Below are 15,761 nucleotides of genomic sequence, written 5' to 3' on the forward strand. Positions count from 1 at the left end.
AGGGCTTTAGGTACACAAGGGGGGGCTTTTACAGGTAAATAACACACATAAAATAAGTTAAATAGACATTATCTTATAGGGAGAGTTTTTAAAGGGTAACTCCACTTTATCAGAAGTTTGCACTAAGATACAAGTCAGATTTTAGGCATCCTCTGCAAAAAATAATTTTGTTTTTGGGGAGATGGTACTAAAGGGTTAATTACTACTCAAGGGATGCAGACTCTACCACTCTCCTAATTAGAACACTACAAGTGCATTAGCTGAACAATAATGAAGACCTCACCACCATTCAGAATCCGTATCCAAAAGACAAAACCAGCTTTGTCTTGAGTGCAGACGTTATGAATCCGCAGCAATGTTTCTTATTCACTTATCGCAAAGTGACGTAGGGGTACGTCGGCAGACTTTGCGATGTTATACCGGGGTGATGCCTATAGCTAGAGGCATCACCCCGGTACCGTTGTTTAGAGCCGGCGGTCGGCTTTCCGGCGGTAACGACCAATGCGGCTCGGGAGCCACTCGGTCGTTCCCCCGGCGAGCGGGAGGGGATGTCCTTCCGCCTTCCGGAGACCCGAGCTCCCAGCCGGCACGTCCGCCGGCTGGATGGAGTCCCGATCTAAGCCGCTTCCGATGACGTAACCCGGTCTCCGATGACGTAACCCAGAGGCGGCGTCCATGACGTCATGTCCAGGTTACTCTGCAGCTAAAGGCAGCAAATTAAAAAAACGAGTGTATTCAAAAATGCCGTTTGCAGCATTTTCGAGACGATCTCCTGTCTCAAGGAAAGGGGTCTCTCCCCTGAGGTCGTTCATACCTTGATCAACGCGAGGAACTCTTCCTCGGGGAAGGTTTACTACCGTACTTGGAAGGCCTATTTTGCCTGGTGTGAGTCAAGGGGGTTTTCGCCCTGCACGTACTCGGTTTCTCGAGTATTGTCCTTCCTTCAGACGGGTGTCGATCGTGTTTGGCACTGGCTACGATAAAGGGTCAGGTGTCTGCGCTGGCCGTTCTATTTCAACGTCCCGTGGCTTCCAACTCCTTGGTTGGCACCTTTGTTCAGGGTGTGCGGCATCTGGTTCCTCCTAGGAGGAAACCTCTGCCTCCTTGGGACTTGAATCTCGTTCTATCTGTATTGCAACGTGCTCCTTTTGAACAGATCAGGGAGATCCCGTTGTCTATGTTGTCCAAGAAGGTCGCCTTTTTGGTTGCGATCACTTCGGCTCGCAGAGTGTCGGAGCTGGCGGCTTTGTCCTGCAAGTCTCCGTATCTGGTTATTCATTTGGATAAGGTGGTCTTGCGACCTAATCCTTCTTTTCTTCCGAAGCGAGTTTCGGAATTCCATCTCAATGAGGATATTGTCTTGCCTTCGCTGTGCGCGAAGCCTACACATCCAAAAGAGGTGAGACTACATTCTTTGGATGTTGTTCGGGCGATTAAGGTTTACCTTAAATCGACTGAGTCTTTTCGAAAGACGGATTCTTTGTTTGTTCTTCCAGAGGGTCCTCGGAAGGGCATGGCGGCGTCGGCTTCTACCATCGCCAAATGGATCAGGCAGACCGTTGAACAGGCGTATGTCTTGCAGGGGAAAGTTCCCCCTATGCCTGTGAAGGCGCACTCTACTAGATCTCTGAGTACGTCTTGGGCCTGTCGTCATGGGGCTTCTGTGGCCCAGGTGTGTAAGGCGGCGACCTGGTCGACCGTACACACTTTCACAAAATTCTACAAGGTAGATGTTCAGGCATCGGCAGATGCTTCCTTTGGCCGCAAGGTTCTTAGTGCGGCTCTTCCCTAGGGTCCCCTATTGGGATCCCTGGCTGTTGGGATAAGTTTTTTTCTTTTTATCCCCTGGTTATTTGTTTTTCCTGGGTTGTTGCTTCTGTTGAGCACGTTTTTTTCCTGTTGCCCAGCTGGGTTCCTTCCTTTGGTAAGGTTCCTTTCTTTGATGCGGAGACTGCGTTGCCTTACGGCGCGGATGCGTTTCCCACCCCTCATGTTTGCACTGCTTTGGGACGTCCCCATTGTGACGAATATGAAGAGGCGGCGACTGTCGGAGGACGTAAGAGAAAACGGAATTTTTGTAAAATCTTACCTGTAAAATTCCTTTCTCTGAGTCCTCCGACAGTCGCCGCCCCTCTTTTGGGGTTTTGGTTATATACTCTACTGCTATTCCACTGAAACTGAGATATGGTTGCAGGAAGTAGGAGGGTATTGACTGAGGGGTCCACCCCTTGAGGGTGGGATATGTTAAAAGCTTTAATGTTAACATATTCTGTTGCCTAGCTACTCCTTCGGAGCAAAGTCTAATACCCCATTGTGACGAATATGAAGAGGCGGCGACTGTCGGAGGACTCAGAGAAAGGAATTTTACAGGTAAGATTTTACAAAAATTCAGTTTTTCACAAACGTGAAGTTACTCTTTGAAGAGAATGGTACGGAAACGGGGTCCTTTTAACCACTTGTGGACTGGCCACTTTACATTTTTAGCCTGTCTGCTCCCCTGCCATTCCCTTTTGTTCTGGGAGAATGTCCTGCTAGGTCCTCCCATGAACTGCACTCCTTTTGAGCGAGTGCACACACATAGTCCTGTGATCACGCTGTGATTGGACATCACAGGCAAATCCAATCACAACGTGTATACACAGGCTGCCATTAGCAGCTGTGTCTCAGTTGCTGGCTGTTAATCAGCAAGCCAAATTGGTGTGTGAGAGGAAGGAGACCCTCCTGACCACCTGCCAGTACCAGTGCAATTCAGCAACCGTGCAAACATTAATAAAATACACCCTTCTGTTATCCCCCCTCCCTCTACAGTATATGTCACTTCCATCGTGTCTCTGATCTTACCTGTAAATTAACCTAATACCTCCCTTATCCTGCACATCTGGACAGTAACAACCACTTCACCTCCTGATCTCTTTAGAATGAACTCTACATTTAATGGAGGAATTTATCAAAACTGGGGCAGACAGATTCTGAAGCAGCTGTGCATAGCAACCAATCAGCTTATATCTTCGGCTTGTTCTGTTAAGCTTTAAAAATGAAACTTAGAAGCTGATTGGTTGCCTTACACATCAATGGGCAGTAGGGGCTCTGTCATGTGACAGTTGTGTAAAGGAGGGGGGGGGGGCTTAGGGCTGGGAGGGGTAGGGATTACATTTAGTTCCTTTTTCTGGCTGCACACAAATTATCTTTCAGAAGATCTTTAATGCCTGATAATTGTTACTAAACAAATACGTTTTACGGCACATGACCTTCCTGTCTGGGGATGCGTTATTACAGGCTAGTGGGTGATTTAACTCATAAGTGTTCATCTTTAACTAGATTGCGCCGTTCGCTATATACTACTTTCCCAACTAAAAACTTTTGAATATTTAAATGATTTCATTTTAATTTTTTGTTTCTATTTTCATTGTAAATTTTATTGTAATTGTTGTACTACTTTTTTTAATTATTTGTGTTTTTTTTGTTCCCCTGATTTTAGTTTAGACCTCACTTTGGTCCATCAAGTATTTCCCAGTTTAAGGATGATGGGAGCACTCCTGTTGTAATTTCTGCTACTCCATCTGGATCAAGTATATTATCCTCACAGAAGCTGGTAATGATTCTCTTAAACTTTTAATCTTATGTTACAGATATCCTATAGGATATGAAGCCATATTCCTGTTTATAGTCCTGAAGTATTTTGCCCTCAGCAGTGAATTTATCTGCACAGAGAATGCTCTACCTTAGACCAGCCATAGATGGTTTTAATCTGGGCCGGTTCCTGTTAATGGGCGGGCTTTAAATGTACCCGGCGCAGATTCGAACCGTAATGGGCAGGCTATAAATGTACCAAGTTCATCTGTCACTGTACTTGGGTACAATCAGCCTCCTGTGGTTGCAGGAAAGAAATTTGCACCATGCATTGGCCTGCCTTGGTACATTTTCTGTTCACTCTCCAGTTTAGGATTTCTTACTTCTCTCAATAAGAAAACCAGGTCATACATCTACCCCTGTGTGACCAGAATTGTGGAGGAAGGGGCAGACTAGTCTCAGAATTGGTCTCCACTCTGCATTCGTTGCCTTACACAAGATATTATTTGATGGGGTGAAGTGTTTAACCACTTGTCGACCAGCCGCCATACTTATACTGCGGCAGGTCGGCTCTGTTATACGAAACGGTGTACCTGTATGTTTCGTGTAGCAGTTAGTGGGGGTGCGCGCACGCGCCAGTTGGCTGGAGAGGGAGCCAGTCAGTAGGTCCGGTGGACGCGATGTCCGCCAGACATCTGCGATCACGCCCCAGAGAGACAGAACAGCGGCCTGCCGAAAGTAATTGCGTCAGACCGCTGTTCTGCCATAGGGATCCTGTGTTCCTTCTATTTAGGAACACAGGTCTATTTGTTGTTCCAGCAAGTCCATCCCCCACACAGTTAGAAAGCATCCCCTAGGGACACACACAACCCTTTGATCGCCCCTGCTGTTAACCCCTTGCCTGCCAGTTTCAATAGTATAGTAACAGTGCATATTTTTAGCACTGATTACTGTAGTAATGTCATTGGTCCCCCCCCCCCCCCCCAAAAGTGTCAGATCTGTCCACCACAATGTCGCAGTCCTGCTAACAATCGCTGATCGCCGCCATTACTAGTAAAAAAATAAAAATGACCTAAATCTTCCTCCTAGTTTGTAGGCGCGATAACTTTTGTGCAAACCAATCAATATATACTTTTTTGATTTTTTTTTTTACCAAAAATATGTAGCAGAATACATATTTGCATAAATTGATGAAAAACATAGATTTTTTTAATTTCTTTTTATTGGGAATGTTTTATAGCAAAAAGTAAAATATATATAATTTTTTTTTTTTTTTTTTTTCAGAATTGTCGCTTATTTAGGACATCAATTGTATTTGGGTACAGCGTCGCACGACCGCGCAATTATCAAAGTAACGCAGTGCAGTATCTGAAAAAATAGCCTGGTCATTAAGGGGTAAAACCTTCCAGTCCTTAAGTGGTTAATAGGTTTTTGAAATTTTGCCTTGGGTGTAGCTCTGGGCATTCCCTCCTGTGGGGATTTTGGAAACTAGTAGGCATTTTACTAAAAACTGGAAAACCTCTTTATAATAGTAACTTTAATAATTTTTTTTCCTTTTTTTGCAGTTTAAAAATTGCCAGTTAAAGAGGTGTTCCAGGCACCTATAAAAAAAAATAAAATAAAATAAAAGTCAGCAGCTACAAAAAGTGTAGCTACTGACTTTTAAAAAAACTGCCACTCACCTGGTCCAGCGGTGAGCTTACCCCAGCCGTCTTTATCCTCCATCCTCCCATCGGCGGCGCCAGCATCTTCACTATAGGCACCGGCTGTGACAGCTTGCGGCTTCATAACCGGGGTGCCCACTGCGCATGCATGAGTTGTGCGGCGCATCCTGGATTGGTGGATGCAGTCTTCTGGGACCTGTCAGTGTCCCAGAAGGCTGCAGAGGGAGAGAGGAGAACTTCCATTGCCCATCGTTGCAGCGCTCAGAACGGAAGTCGAAGCAGGTACCTAACCTATAAAGGTTGCAGTGCACAAAATATATAATCTCTCAAATCACAATGAAATGTCCAATAAATTAAATTCAAGTAAAAAAGGAAAAGCTGTAGAATGCCAAAATCCGAGTGCACGATGTGATCTCAGGTGTCGCCCATATTGTCTTTCCTTCACCAAACAGTTAAAATATGAACTCTTCAGAAATATATGGCATCTAAGTTATAGGACAGCAATCACATGTTGAGATATAAATGTGTTGCTCCTCTGGAGATCTCTGTTTGAACCGACAAAACCAGTGGTGCTCCCATACATTTAGGATGGAGTTATCACTGAGTATTCAATCAGTCAAGCAGGGTGAATCATAAGGCACGAGAAGAGAGTAAATTCTCATAGTTTAGTAATTTAATCAAAAAAAGGTTAAAAAAAAATAAAAACCTAGATTCACATGAGCCAAATGCCAGTAAATGTGCAAAATACTGGAGGTAAAGTGCAATAAACAAGGTCCATAGAAGTGCATCGAAATGTATGTGATGAACCACAATATTCAGGGGGCAGGTACCTGCTCATCCAACCCCCTCCCCCTGCAAGAGGAGCGGGGGACGAGTCCTTAAAGCGGAACTTCCCCTTTTGGATGGAGTTCCGCTTTAATCTCCAACTGTACTTCCCTTAGCACTGGTGTCATAGTTTTACTGCCCCTTCTGTGCTCATCCACAACCTGTCTGTAATACGGCTGCAGTTGTGCATTTTATGAATAAGTAAGTGTAGATGGAGATAGTGACATGACACCAGCCCTAATGTCATACCTTCCATGCTGGTGTCAGCAGGGTGAAGGTGTACTATCCAGCACAACCCAGAGAAAAGACTTTTACCTGCATGAATAAAAGAAACCACAAATTACAATACTTTTTTAACCATTTAAATAATGGTGCCCTTATTTCAGCTGTACATTTTTGATCTATGACTACCAATATTTTGTAAAAATCTTTACAGGTACAGGAAGGAATGTTGTAAGAATATTGTTATGTAAGGGGCATTAACTTTAATAAACACAGTTTGTCTCCGTCACCTTCGTATTAGAGCCCCCTCAAAATTTGTCTGGAAGACTTGAAACCTTTTATGAATATTTTTGCTCTTTTTGGGCAATAAACGGATTGCTTCAACTCTGACACAATTCTTTGTGTTATGATCAGCTGTAGACAGCGCATAGGTATTTTTTATAGTTTAACCTGTTTGAAAGTAAACATTCTATTCTTTTAACCTTACCCGATGTGACACACATGGAGCAGTATGCTTTGTATACGTCTGCAGAAGTTATGTACACAGTAAGTACAGATTGCTAAAAGGTGTGGGGAGAATTCTTCTCTGTATTTTTTTTTTTGTCAATACTACCAGGAGAAGCCTTAATGAAGTACAATTTTATTGACATGAATATTCAGCACTTGCTATACAAATTTGGGCTACATTTTATTTTTTTAGACACGTCCCGATCCTTTGTGAATATGGGTAAAATAAAATAATAAATACCTATAATTTATTTTTCATTATTTGTGTTCTAATACCAATAAAAATATGTTCTTGCTTTGGAATAGAGATTGCAGCATTGCTGAGTTGACTTACCATTTAAATATGACATTGCATGGTTTTGTATTTCAGCCAATGACAAGAGTTGTAACATCAGCTCAGCAGAAGGCTGGAAGGACGATAACAGCCCGGGTGACTGCGCGTTCAGATCTAACACAGAAGATGAGTAAGACTGGGACCAACATCATCTCTATGGGGGTGTCCCCACCAATGAGCTCCATTGTGGTTGAGAAACATCATCCAGTTACTCAGGTAATCCGATTTGTAGAATCTTTACAATAATATGGAAAATTCTTTATCACTTGATTTAATAAGGATTCCACAACCTTTTGCAATAGTCTTTTGTGTGCAAAAACAATCACAAAATGAGGCATATGGACAAACCTATTTCCCATCAAAGCCACAATCTATTCTTGTCAGATGATTGCTGGTGACAAATGCCATTAATGTTAATGATCACAGAAAATGAGGGGCTACGGAGTCGCTGTGATGTCTGTCTATGGCCTGCTATCATCTTGAGCACTTTAAGCTGGCCATAGACAGATCAGAATTCATCCTGTTCAGCAGGAACCAGCGGAATTTTGATTTATTTATGGGCAGGCTGGTTGTACTGAGGTTGATCTTTTTATCAACTTCAGTACAACCAGCCTACCAGGTATTTATTGTATGATCACTGCCGCTGGCTATAGTCTGCATCAGCACTCATTGTAATCTGATGGCAGGGAAACCTCCCACTTGTCTGTATTTCTCAACACGTGGTTGAAGGAAAGAAAATTGCATAATGTATCAGCCTAGGTCTCTAGTAGTGTTTTTCCATACCCTGTATTCAGCACAACTGATGCAGAACTCCAGAGAGGTTTTTTTTTTTTTCTAACTTTGGGTATTTAAACAATGTTTAGAAAAGAAGCAAAAAAGATGCCTCTGAGTGTAGACTGTACAATAAATTTTAATTACAATAAATGTAAAATTCACATTAAAGTTCATGAGAGGGAGCATGTAGGGTGATGTGATGCCCAAGAAGGACATCTGGAGGAGTAGGGGCAGTGATGCCCGTGCTGGTGCCGTCTCAGGATCTTCCTCTCTGTTCCTGCTGGATCCGGCCGGTAATGCAGTGAACCCCCAGCTGGGAGTGAGGGCTGGGATGCACGATGGAAGGCAGCATCGCTCCTGTGATGTCAGGGGGGGACACTGCTTCCATCATGCGTCCCAGCCCTTGATCCCAGCTGGAGGTTCACCACACTTCATTACCGGCTGGATCCAGCAAAAACGGAGAGGAAGATCCTGAGACGGCACCAGCACGGGCATCACTGCCCCTACTCCTCCAGACGTTCTTCTTGGGCATCTCATCACCCTACATGCCCCCTTCCCACGAACTTTAATGTGAGTTTTATATTTATTGTAATTAAAATGTATTGTACAGTCTACAATTTTGTGCTTGTTTTCTTTACATGTTTGGGGAAGCAGCTTCTACACCCGGCCCCCCCCCATCCGAAGGGCAGCCCTGTACAGTGGACCTTCACCTTGCTTTACAAAGACATTTACATGGACGTCGACTTTTCGTTTGCACTTTCAGTGCAGTTTCACACATAGATGCACATGTACCCTCGCCAAACCATTTACATGTTTTAAACAATGTTCACCTCTGCTGAGGTGTACACTATGTAAGGATCTTTGCATTTTCAGTTAGTGATTGTAAAGGATCTTTTTTTTTTTTTTTAAATAAACACGGTATTCTTGACTGCTCTGTGTAATAGTTTTGCACAGAGCAGTCCGTTCCTCCTTTTTATGGAGTCTCCCACCAACGCTCCTGGCTCCACCTGCCTTTGAGTACCCTTGAGGTTACTCATGTGTGTGTTGCCCTGCCCGCTCATCACTGGATTTGTGTGGAAAAGTTTTTATGTTTGTTTTATTTCTTTACCTTAAAGGGTTAGTTCACTTTTATCAAAAAACTGCCTATGCAGATAAGGAAGGTCAGTAGATAAACACAAACTGTGCAGCTTTGACTAAAGTTAAATAATGCCTTTGCTATAGGTATAGCCCATTTACATACCGTATGAAGCCTGACTGGAGCTCAGAGCTACTGTATCAGAAGAGAGAAAGATAGCATGTGAGGGGGGTTTAAATAAGGAAAAAAAAATTTCACTTCTGTGATATTGAAGATGAGCAGTAATGACTAGGTTTCTCTTTGCAACGTCCTGGGAGTATTCCAGTCAGGCTTTGGGAGGTATGTAAATGGCCTACACCTATAGCAAGGGCTTTGTTTTAATCTCAAAACACCCCTTATCTGCATAAGCAGTAAATGTGAACTAACCCTTTAATGCAGAGAATGCTCTAAGGCAGGGGTGTCCAACTCAATTTAATTGCGGGCCATATCAGCATTATGATTGCCCTCAAAGGGCCGGTTATATCTGTAAGATTAGATGTCCAGAGCACCCAACCTCCCCTTACACCCTTACATGAGATGTCAAGAGTCACCCCACCCTTCCTTGCATCACAATGCACCCCCTTACCTTGTGCTGCTGCCTGGAAGAAGATGCAGGTGGATCTGGGAAGATGTGCAGGGTCTGGAGGAGGGCTGGAGTCGGCTACCAGAGTCTGCTGAATGCTGAGACCAGGGGAAGCAGAAGAAAGGTGGTGTTGCGGCTGCACATAGAGGTGCAGGATCTGTGGGAGGAGTTATGCCCTCCTCTCTGCTGCGGACTGCTGAGAAAGGGGGGGGGTGGGAAAAGAGGAGCCTTTCTGCAGCTGCACAGAGGAGTGCAAGATCTCGCAAAGGAGTTCTGTCCTCTCTACTGCTGATTACTGAGGTGGGGGGGGGCAGAGACAAGGGCGGTGCCGCAGCTGTAAGAGAGGTGCGAGGGCCACATGAAATGACTTGGGGGGGGGGGGGGGGGACTGCATTCGATCTGTGGGCCTTGTTTGACACCTGTTCTCTAAGGTAAAAAAAAAACTTTAGCCTTTACAACCACTTTAAAATGTATACTAGTGCTGCAACGATGCGTCAACGTAATCAATTACGTCGAAGTGCGTGAAAGGAGTTGATGCGTCACACGCCCCCTGCTCGTGCCGGCTGTTCTCCTCCTCCCCCTCCTCGGAGTGCCCAAGTCATGAAAAGACCGGGAAAGACTGAAAAGACTGAGGCATGAAAAGACTGGGAGATGAGGTAATCACTCAGCTATGTCAGGGTCGGTGTTTGCTGCAACCCCTGCTGTGAGAAGGTCCACAAAGTATGCCATGCTGCTGCTTATGGCAGAGAGCCGTTTCCAGCAGAAATAACTTGCAGCTTATGCCCCGTACACACGTGCAGATTATCTGAAGACTTTTGTCTGCAGACTTACCAAAACCATATAATATGAGGTCAAACCTAAACACTTTCAATTTGTATGCAATCCGGCAGGCCCTTGCACTACATAGAAAAGGTAAATCTGAAGACAAAAGTCTTCAGATAATCTGCACGTGTGTACGGGGCATTAGGGAAAGATTCATACAGTGCTGTGCAGGCTGATGGACCTGTCTGTACGTTCAACTGAGAGAGGTTTTTCTTAGTTTCTGTTATAACATTTTGTAAATAAGGAATTCATTTTACTCCTTCACTGATGGGCACTGATAGACTACCCCGCTCTCATCTAATAAAGTATATGCACACTATAGAGCTTTACCCTGCTCTCCTCTCATATAATAAAGTACACTATAGATCAGTGTCAGCAGCTTTGCTTGTATGCTATTTCACTCATATAATTTTATCTTTAGCGCAGAAATTTTTCCCTTTTTACATTTTATTTTTGCCACTTTATTTTTGTATACTGTAAAAACTTCAACCACATTGAAGTATTTTTTGGAAAAAATGTAACAAAAGTTGAAATATTATATTAGAAGTTGTACGTATCATTTTTTGTAAAGTTATTCAAAGGATTAATTAGCTATTCAAAAAAAGAACACTCAATTAAGCAAAAAAAATAAAAATAATCATTAGATTAGTCGACTAATCGGAAAAATAATCGCTAGATTAGTCGACAGACAAAATCGTTAGTTGCAGCCCTAATGTATACTTTCAGTCATGCTGAATTGTTCAGCTCTCGTTATACTTCTGCTACAGATATGAAAGCTGTGGCTCTCATACATAGACTAGTGTCGTAATCTTCTCCCCTCATCTATTCGCAGAATTCTCAAGATGGTGGTGATTGAGTATATGTTTGCACTGCAGTATGTGTGTGAACCTGCAGTTCTGACAGCATAGTAATAATGTATTCACGTCATGTTTTTTTATTTTTTAATAGAGATTTTAATTTATTTTTGTGTCCTAATAAAGTACTTTTTTAAAAAACAAATATAAATTACTTTATTAGATTCATTTTTAAGAATGTATTTGTAACATAACAAACGGAATAAATGTAAATAACATAAAAACATAAAATATTCCAGTAGCGCAAGGATGGTGACAACCCCTCACCATCTATCATTCTGTAGTCATGACTGCTAGTACATAATACAGTCTGAATGCAGTCAGTATAAGTTCCACCAAGACAGCAGGAATAATATCAACAGTCCACAATTGTTACTCCTGGGATGTTAAATTACATGTGCAGGTATAATACTGGATCACCATGAACCGCCACCACCGTGCTCGAAGTGGGGAGAAGCAGTGCAAACTCACCGACTCCAATGGCTCAGTCACTGTCATGACTGAGCAGACAAGCCAAATGTAAGGCACATCCACTAAGAACTCCAGGGTAGACACAGTGTTAGGTGATCAGCCTGTACTAGCAGTCATGACTACAGACTGATAGATGGTGAGAGGTTGTCACCATCCTTGCGCTACTGGAATATTTTATGTTTTTATGTTATTTACATTTATTCCGTTTGTTATGATATTATTTTTTAAGTAGCAGCATTGTATATTATACATTTATTAGTTGCGTATCCTCACTGAGCGCTTGGGTGCTTGCTTGGGTTATCGCGTTTGTGTAAGCATTTTATATAAGAATGTATTTGTGTCTTTAAAGCAAACCATCGCTCAGGCCACGGCAGCAAAATACCCCCGTTCAGCACTACAGAGTTCCAGTTCCATGAGTGGCAGAGGAACTGGGAATAGTACGCGAGTTTCCCAAGTTCACAGCAGTGTCCATTCCATAAAAGTAGTTGACTGATCTACTCCAGCCACAGCTCAGTGAGAGCGAGGAAAGTGTCGGGCCTATCTAGCAGTGTGTCCTAATCCCCAGGTGATGTCAGATTTCATTGGATGAATCGCTCAATTCCTCTATCTTATATATTTCTATAATTGTCTTACTGCTTGCAGTGGTGAAGAGTGCCTTGTTTGTTGTATAATATTTATCACCAATTTATTTTTATATGTTTTCAAAATGATATATTTGCCAAACTAAAAAGAACTGTTAAAGGGAACCTGTCAAGATACAGTTAATGCTGTATTAAACCTAAAGCAAATATTTATTAGATTGCAGCTTACTGATTCTTAGATGTAATGGCTGCATTTGTTTTCTTTTTTTAGGCTTGCTTTTTTTCTTTTATTTTCACCTGCCAGTAACACGGTTTCTAGATGTATCTGTTTACAGGGATCAGACCAACCATTTAACACTGACATGGTGTTCTTACAATGATTAGCTTTTTTTTTTTAATTATATAAAACTTTTATACTAAAAGGAAAAAACTGTTTACTTTGTTGCGGTATTTAAAGCGGAGTTCCACCCAAAAGGAGAATCTCGGCTTATCTGCCACCCTTCCTCCCCCTCTCTGCTGCTGCTACATTTGGCACCTTTTTAGAGGGGGCAGCTACCTAGTTTTGACAGGTACCCACTCCCATTTCCAGCTGAGTTTACTCGGGCAAACTTAACCTGAAGTTGGACCCCCCTCCTCCTTCCCCCGCAGCCTGCTCAATTATAGAGCGCAGCACGCTTCGCGCATGCGTAGAAGGGAACCAGCTGTAAAGCCGCACGGCTTAACTGCTGGTTTCCTTTAGTGGAGATGGCAGCAGCACCAGATAGCTGATTGAAAAAATCAGCTCGGGTGAAGACACATCTGGATTCCTAGACAGGTAAGTGTCCTAATATTAAGTCAGCAGCTTCAGTATTTGTATCTGCTGACTTTTAATTTTTTTCTTAAGGAGCCTGGAGCTCCTCTTTAAATCTGCTAGTGCATGGAACACTCCCCCTCCCCCCGACTGACAGTGCTGCTGTCCAAATGTGCCGCTTGTTGTTCTCCTTCATCCACAATGGGGGCATTCTAATACAAGAGGTACGTGTTACAGGCCAGATCATCTGTGAAAACATAAGGGAAAAAAGCCTAAATAAAGAAAACGAATGCAGCCACTACATTTTATTGACCTGTAAGCTGCAATATATTATAGTTTTTAGTTTTGGGTTTAATACTGCTTTAGGGCTCCAGCCTTGCACTGTGTGTGCTATTGCCATTTCCAGGGTGGACATATCATTGTATGTGATGTTGCTGAGATTTTCTTGTCCCAGAAGAAGCATCCCTTCTGCAAGGTGGGAAATGGCAGCTTTTACTGCTGGACAGAAGGCTCAGAGGTAACAAAAAACAGGTTCCTTTTATGTAAAGTACAATGTTGAGACAAGTCATGAATGAATTTTATTTAAAATGCAGAAATTTCAATACTGTTTTTATGTTGCTCCTTGTATTTTTACTGTTTTATAATAAAGAATATTTTTATTATGTTTTGTGTTGTCAGTGATTCCATTTTTATGCGAGTCTGTTACCACTGCAGGATCATTGAAACGGATTAGTCTGCCGACAGCTAATGCCTGTCCACATCCCCAACAAGGTTATAGGTGCAGTTCTGGCTTATCCACTGCCAATGCAATAGCCATGCAACCAAAGGGAAGACTCACTGTATGAAAACGTTTCAGTCAGTACAGGATAAAAGATTTGACACATTTCACACTGCGCTCAGCACAAAGTTTGCGTTTTTTAATGAGATTTTAGCAGTGATATGATGAGCAGTCTTCCCTTAGGTTTTAATGGATATACTTGAAACTGTGCTAATGTCAGGATGGCCTCTCAAATTACCCTTCTTACCTGCCTTAATAGCATGCTCCAGGCTTTGGCATTGCCTTTGAGTAGGGTAGCAGCCTTTACCAGTCATTCTATCATACGCAAAGTTCTTCACACCTACATAACTCTGTATGTAGGGCTTCGTGTAGATTGAAGTGGAGGTAGAGCAAAGGGTGTGAATATTTCCTTTCCCAAACTGAGCAGGTTGCATGCATGGACAACATTGAAGGATTGAGGGAGGGAACTGAGAATTTCTGTCCCGCAGTACCTCAAGACTAGATATTCCTAAAACGCCAGTCTGTGTTTTACCAACATGCAGTGGGGAAAATAATTATTTGATCCCCTGCAGATTTTGTAAGTTTGCCCACTTACAAAGAAATGAAGGGTCTATTTTTTATCACAGGTGTATTTTTAATAATAGAGACAGAATATCAAGGAAGAATCCAGAAAAAAACACATGATACAAATGTTATAAATTGAGTTACAGTTCAGTAAGTAAAAGTACTTGATCCCCTACCAACCAACAATAATTTTGGCTCCCACAAACTGGCTACTGTGGTGCTCCTAGCGACAACTCTTTTTGTATAAAAGACACCTGTCCACAGACTCTTTCTTCCATTCAAACCTCACCATCACAGACAAGACCAAATAGCTGTCAAAGGACATCATAGAGAAGATTGTAGACCTGCACAAGGCTGGAATGGGCTACAAGACCATCAGCAAGAAGCTTGGTGAGATTGAGACAACTGTTGGATAGCTCTCTCGAATAGCTTTCAGTATGTCAAAATGATCTCATGTGCTACTATAGGTGAAAAGAGGGGACAGGTAAATGTGTGGACTTACTGCAACCACCCAATAAGTGTGCTCTCACACTTTCTAAGTGAAAGAAAATACGGTAATCAAAATGTAGTGGTGCGTTATCCCTTTCAGTAAAACACAAAAAATAAATTAAAGTTAAAATATCCTCCTGCCCACAACAATGTGCATACATTATTAAATCATATTAAGTTTCCCTTACAGTGGGTATAGTATAACTAATTTGAAATTAGTGCAATAAATTATACATATTTATTACATACAGTGGGTATGGAAAGTATTCAGACCCCCTTAAATTTTCACTCTTTGTTATATTGAAGCCATTTGCTAAAATCATTTAAGTTCATTCTTCTTCCTCATGAATGTACACATAGCACCCCATACTGACAGAAAAACACAGAATTGTTGACATTGTTGCAGATTTATTAAAAAAGAAAAACTGAAATATCACATGGTCCTAAGTATTCAGACCCTTTGCTCAGTATTTAGTAGAAGTCCCCTTTTGATCTAATACAGCCAGGAGTATTTTTGGGAAAGATGCAACAAGTTTTCACACCTGGATTTGGGGATCCTCTGCCATTCCTCCTTGCAGATCCTCTCCAGTTCTGTCAGGTTGGATGGTAAACGTTGGTGGACAGCCATTTTTAGGTCTCTCCAGAGATGCTCAATTGGGTTTAAGTCAGGGCTCTGGCTGGGCCATTCAAGAACAGTCACGGAGTTGTTGTGAAGCCACTCCTTCGTTATTTTAGCTGTGTGCTTAGGGTCATTGTCTTGTTGGAAGCTAAACCTTTGGCCCAGTCTGAGGTCCAGAGCACTCTGGAGAAGGATATCCC

At 42.5% G+C, this 15,761-nt stretch overlaps 1 protein-coding gene across 2 annotated transcripts in view; it reads left to right on the plus strand.

Moving 5' to 3' along the window:
• POC5 (POC5 centriolar protein) overlaps nucleotides 1-12,233 on the plus strand; it is a gene marked incomplete at its 3' end in the record, with an annotated part of 124,077 nt that extends 111,844 nt beyond the window's left edge. For both annotated transcript variants that reach the window (XM_082243806.1, XM_082243807.1), the window contains exons 11-13: nucleotides 3,479-3,592; nucleotides 7,159-7,338; nucleotides 12,090-12,233. In XM_082243806.1, coding sequence (XP_082099932.1) covers nucleotides 3,479-3,592; nucleotides 7,159-7,338; nucleotides 12,090-12,233 — 438 coding nt within the window. The remainder of the gene's footprint in view (nucleotides 1-3,478; nucleotides 3,593-7,158; nucleotides 7,339-12,089) is intronic.
• Between the last annotated feature and the right edge of the window lie 3,528 nt (nucleotides 12,234-15,761).

This window comes from Pelophylax lessonae (genome assembly GCF_965119305.1).
Source record: "Pelophylax lessonae genome assembly, chromosome: 1".
Classification (NCBI taxonomy): Eukaryota; Metazoa; Chordata; class Amphibia; order Anura; family Ranidae; genus Pelophylax; species Pelophylax lessonae.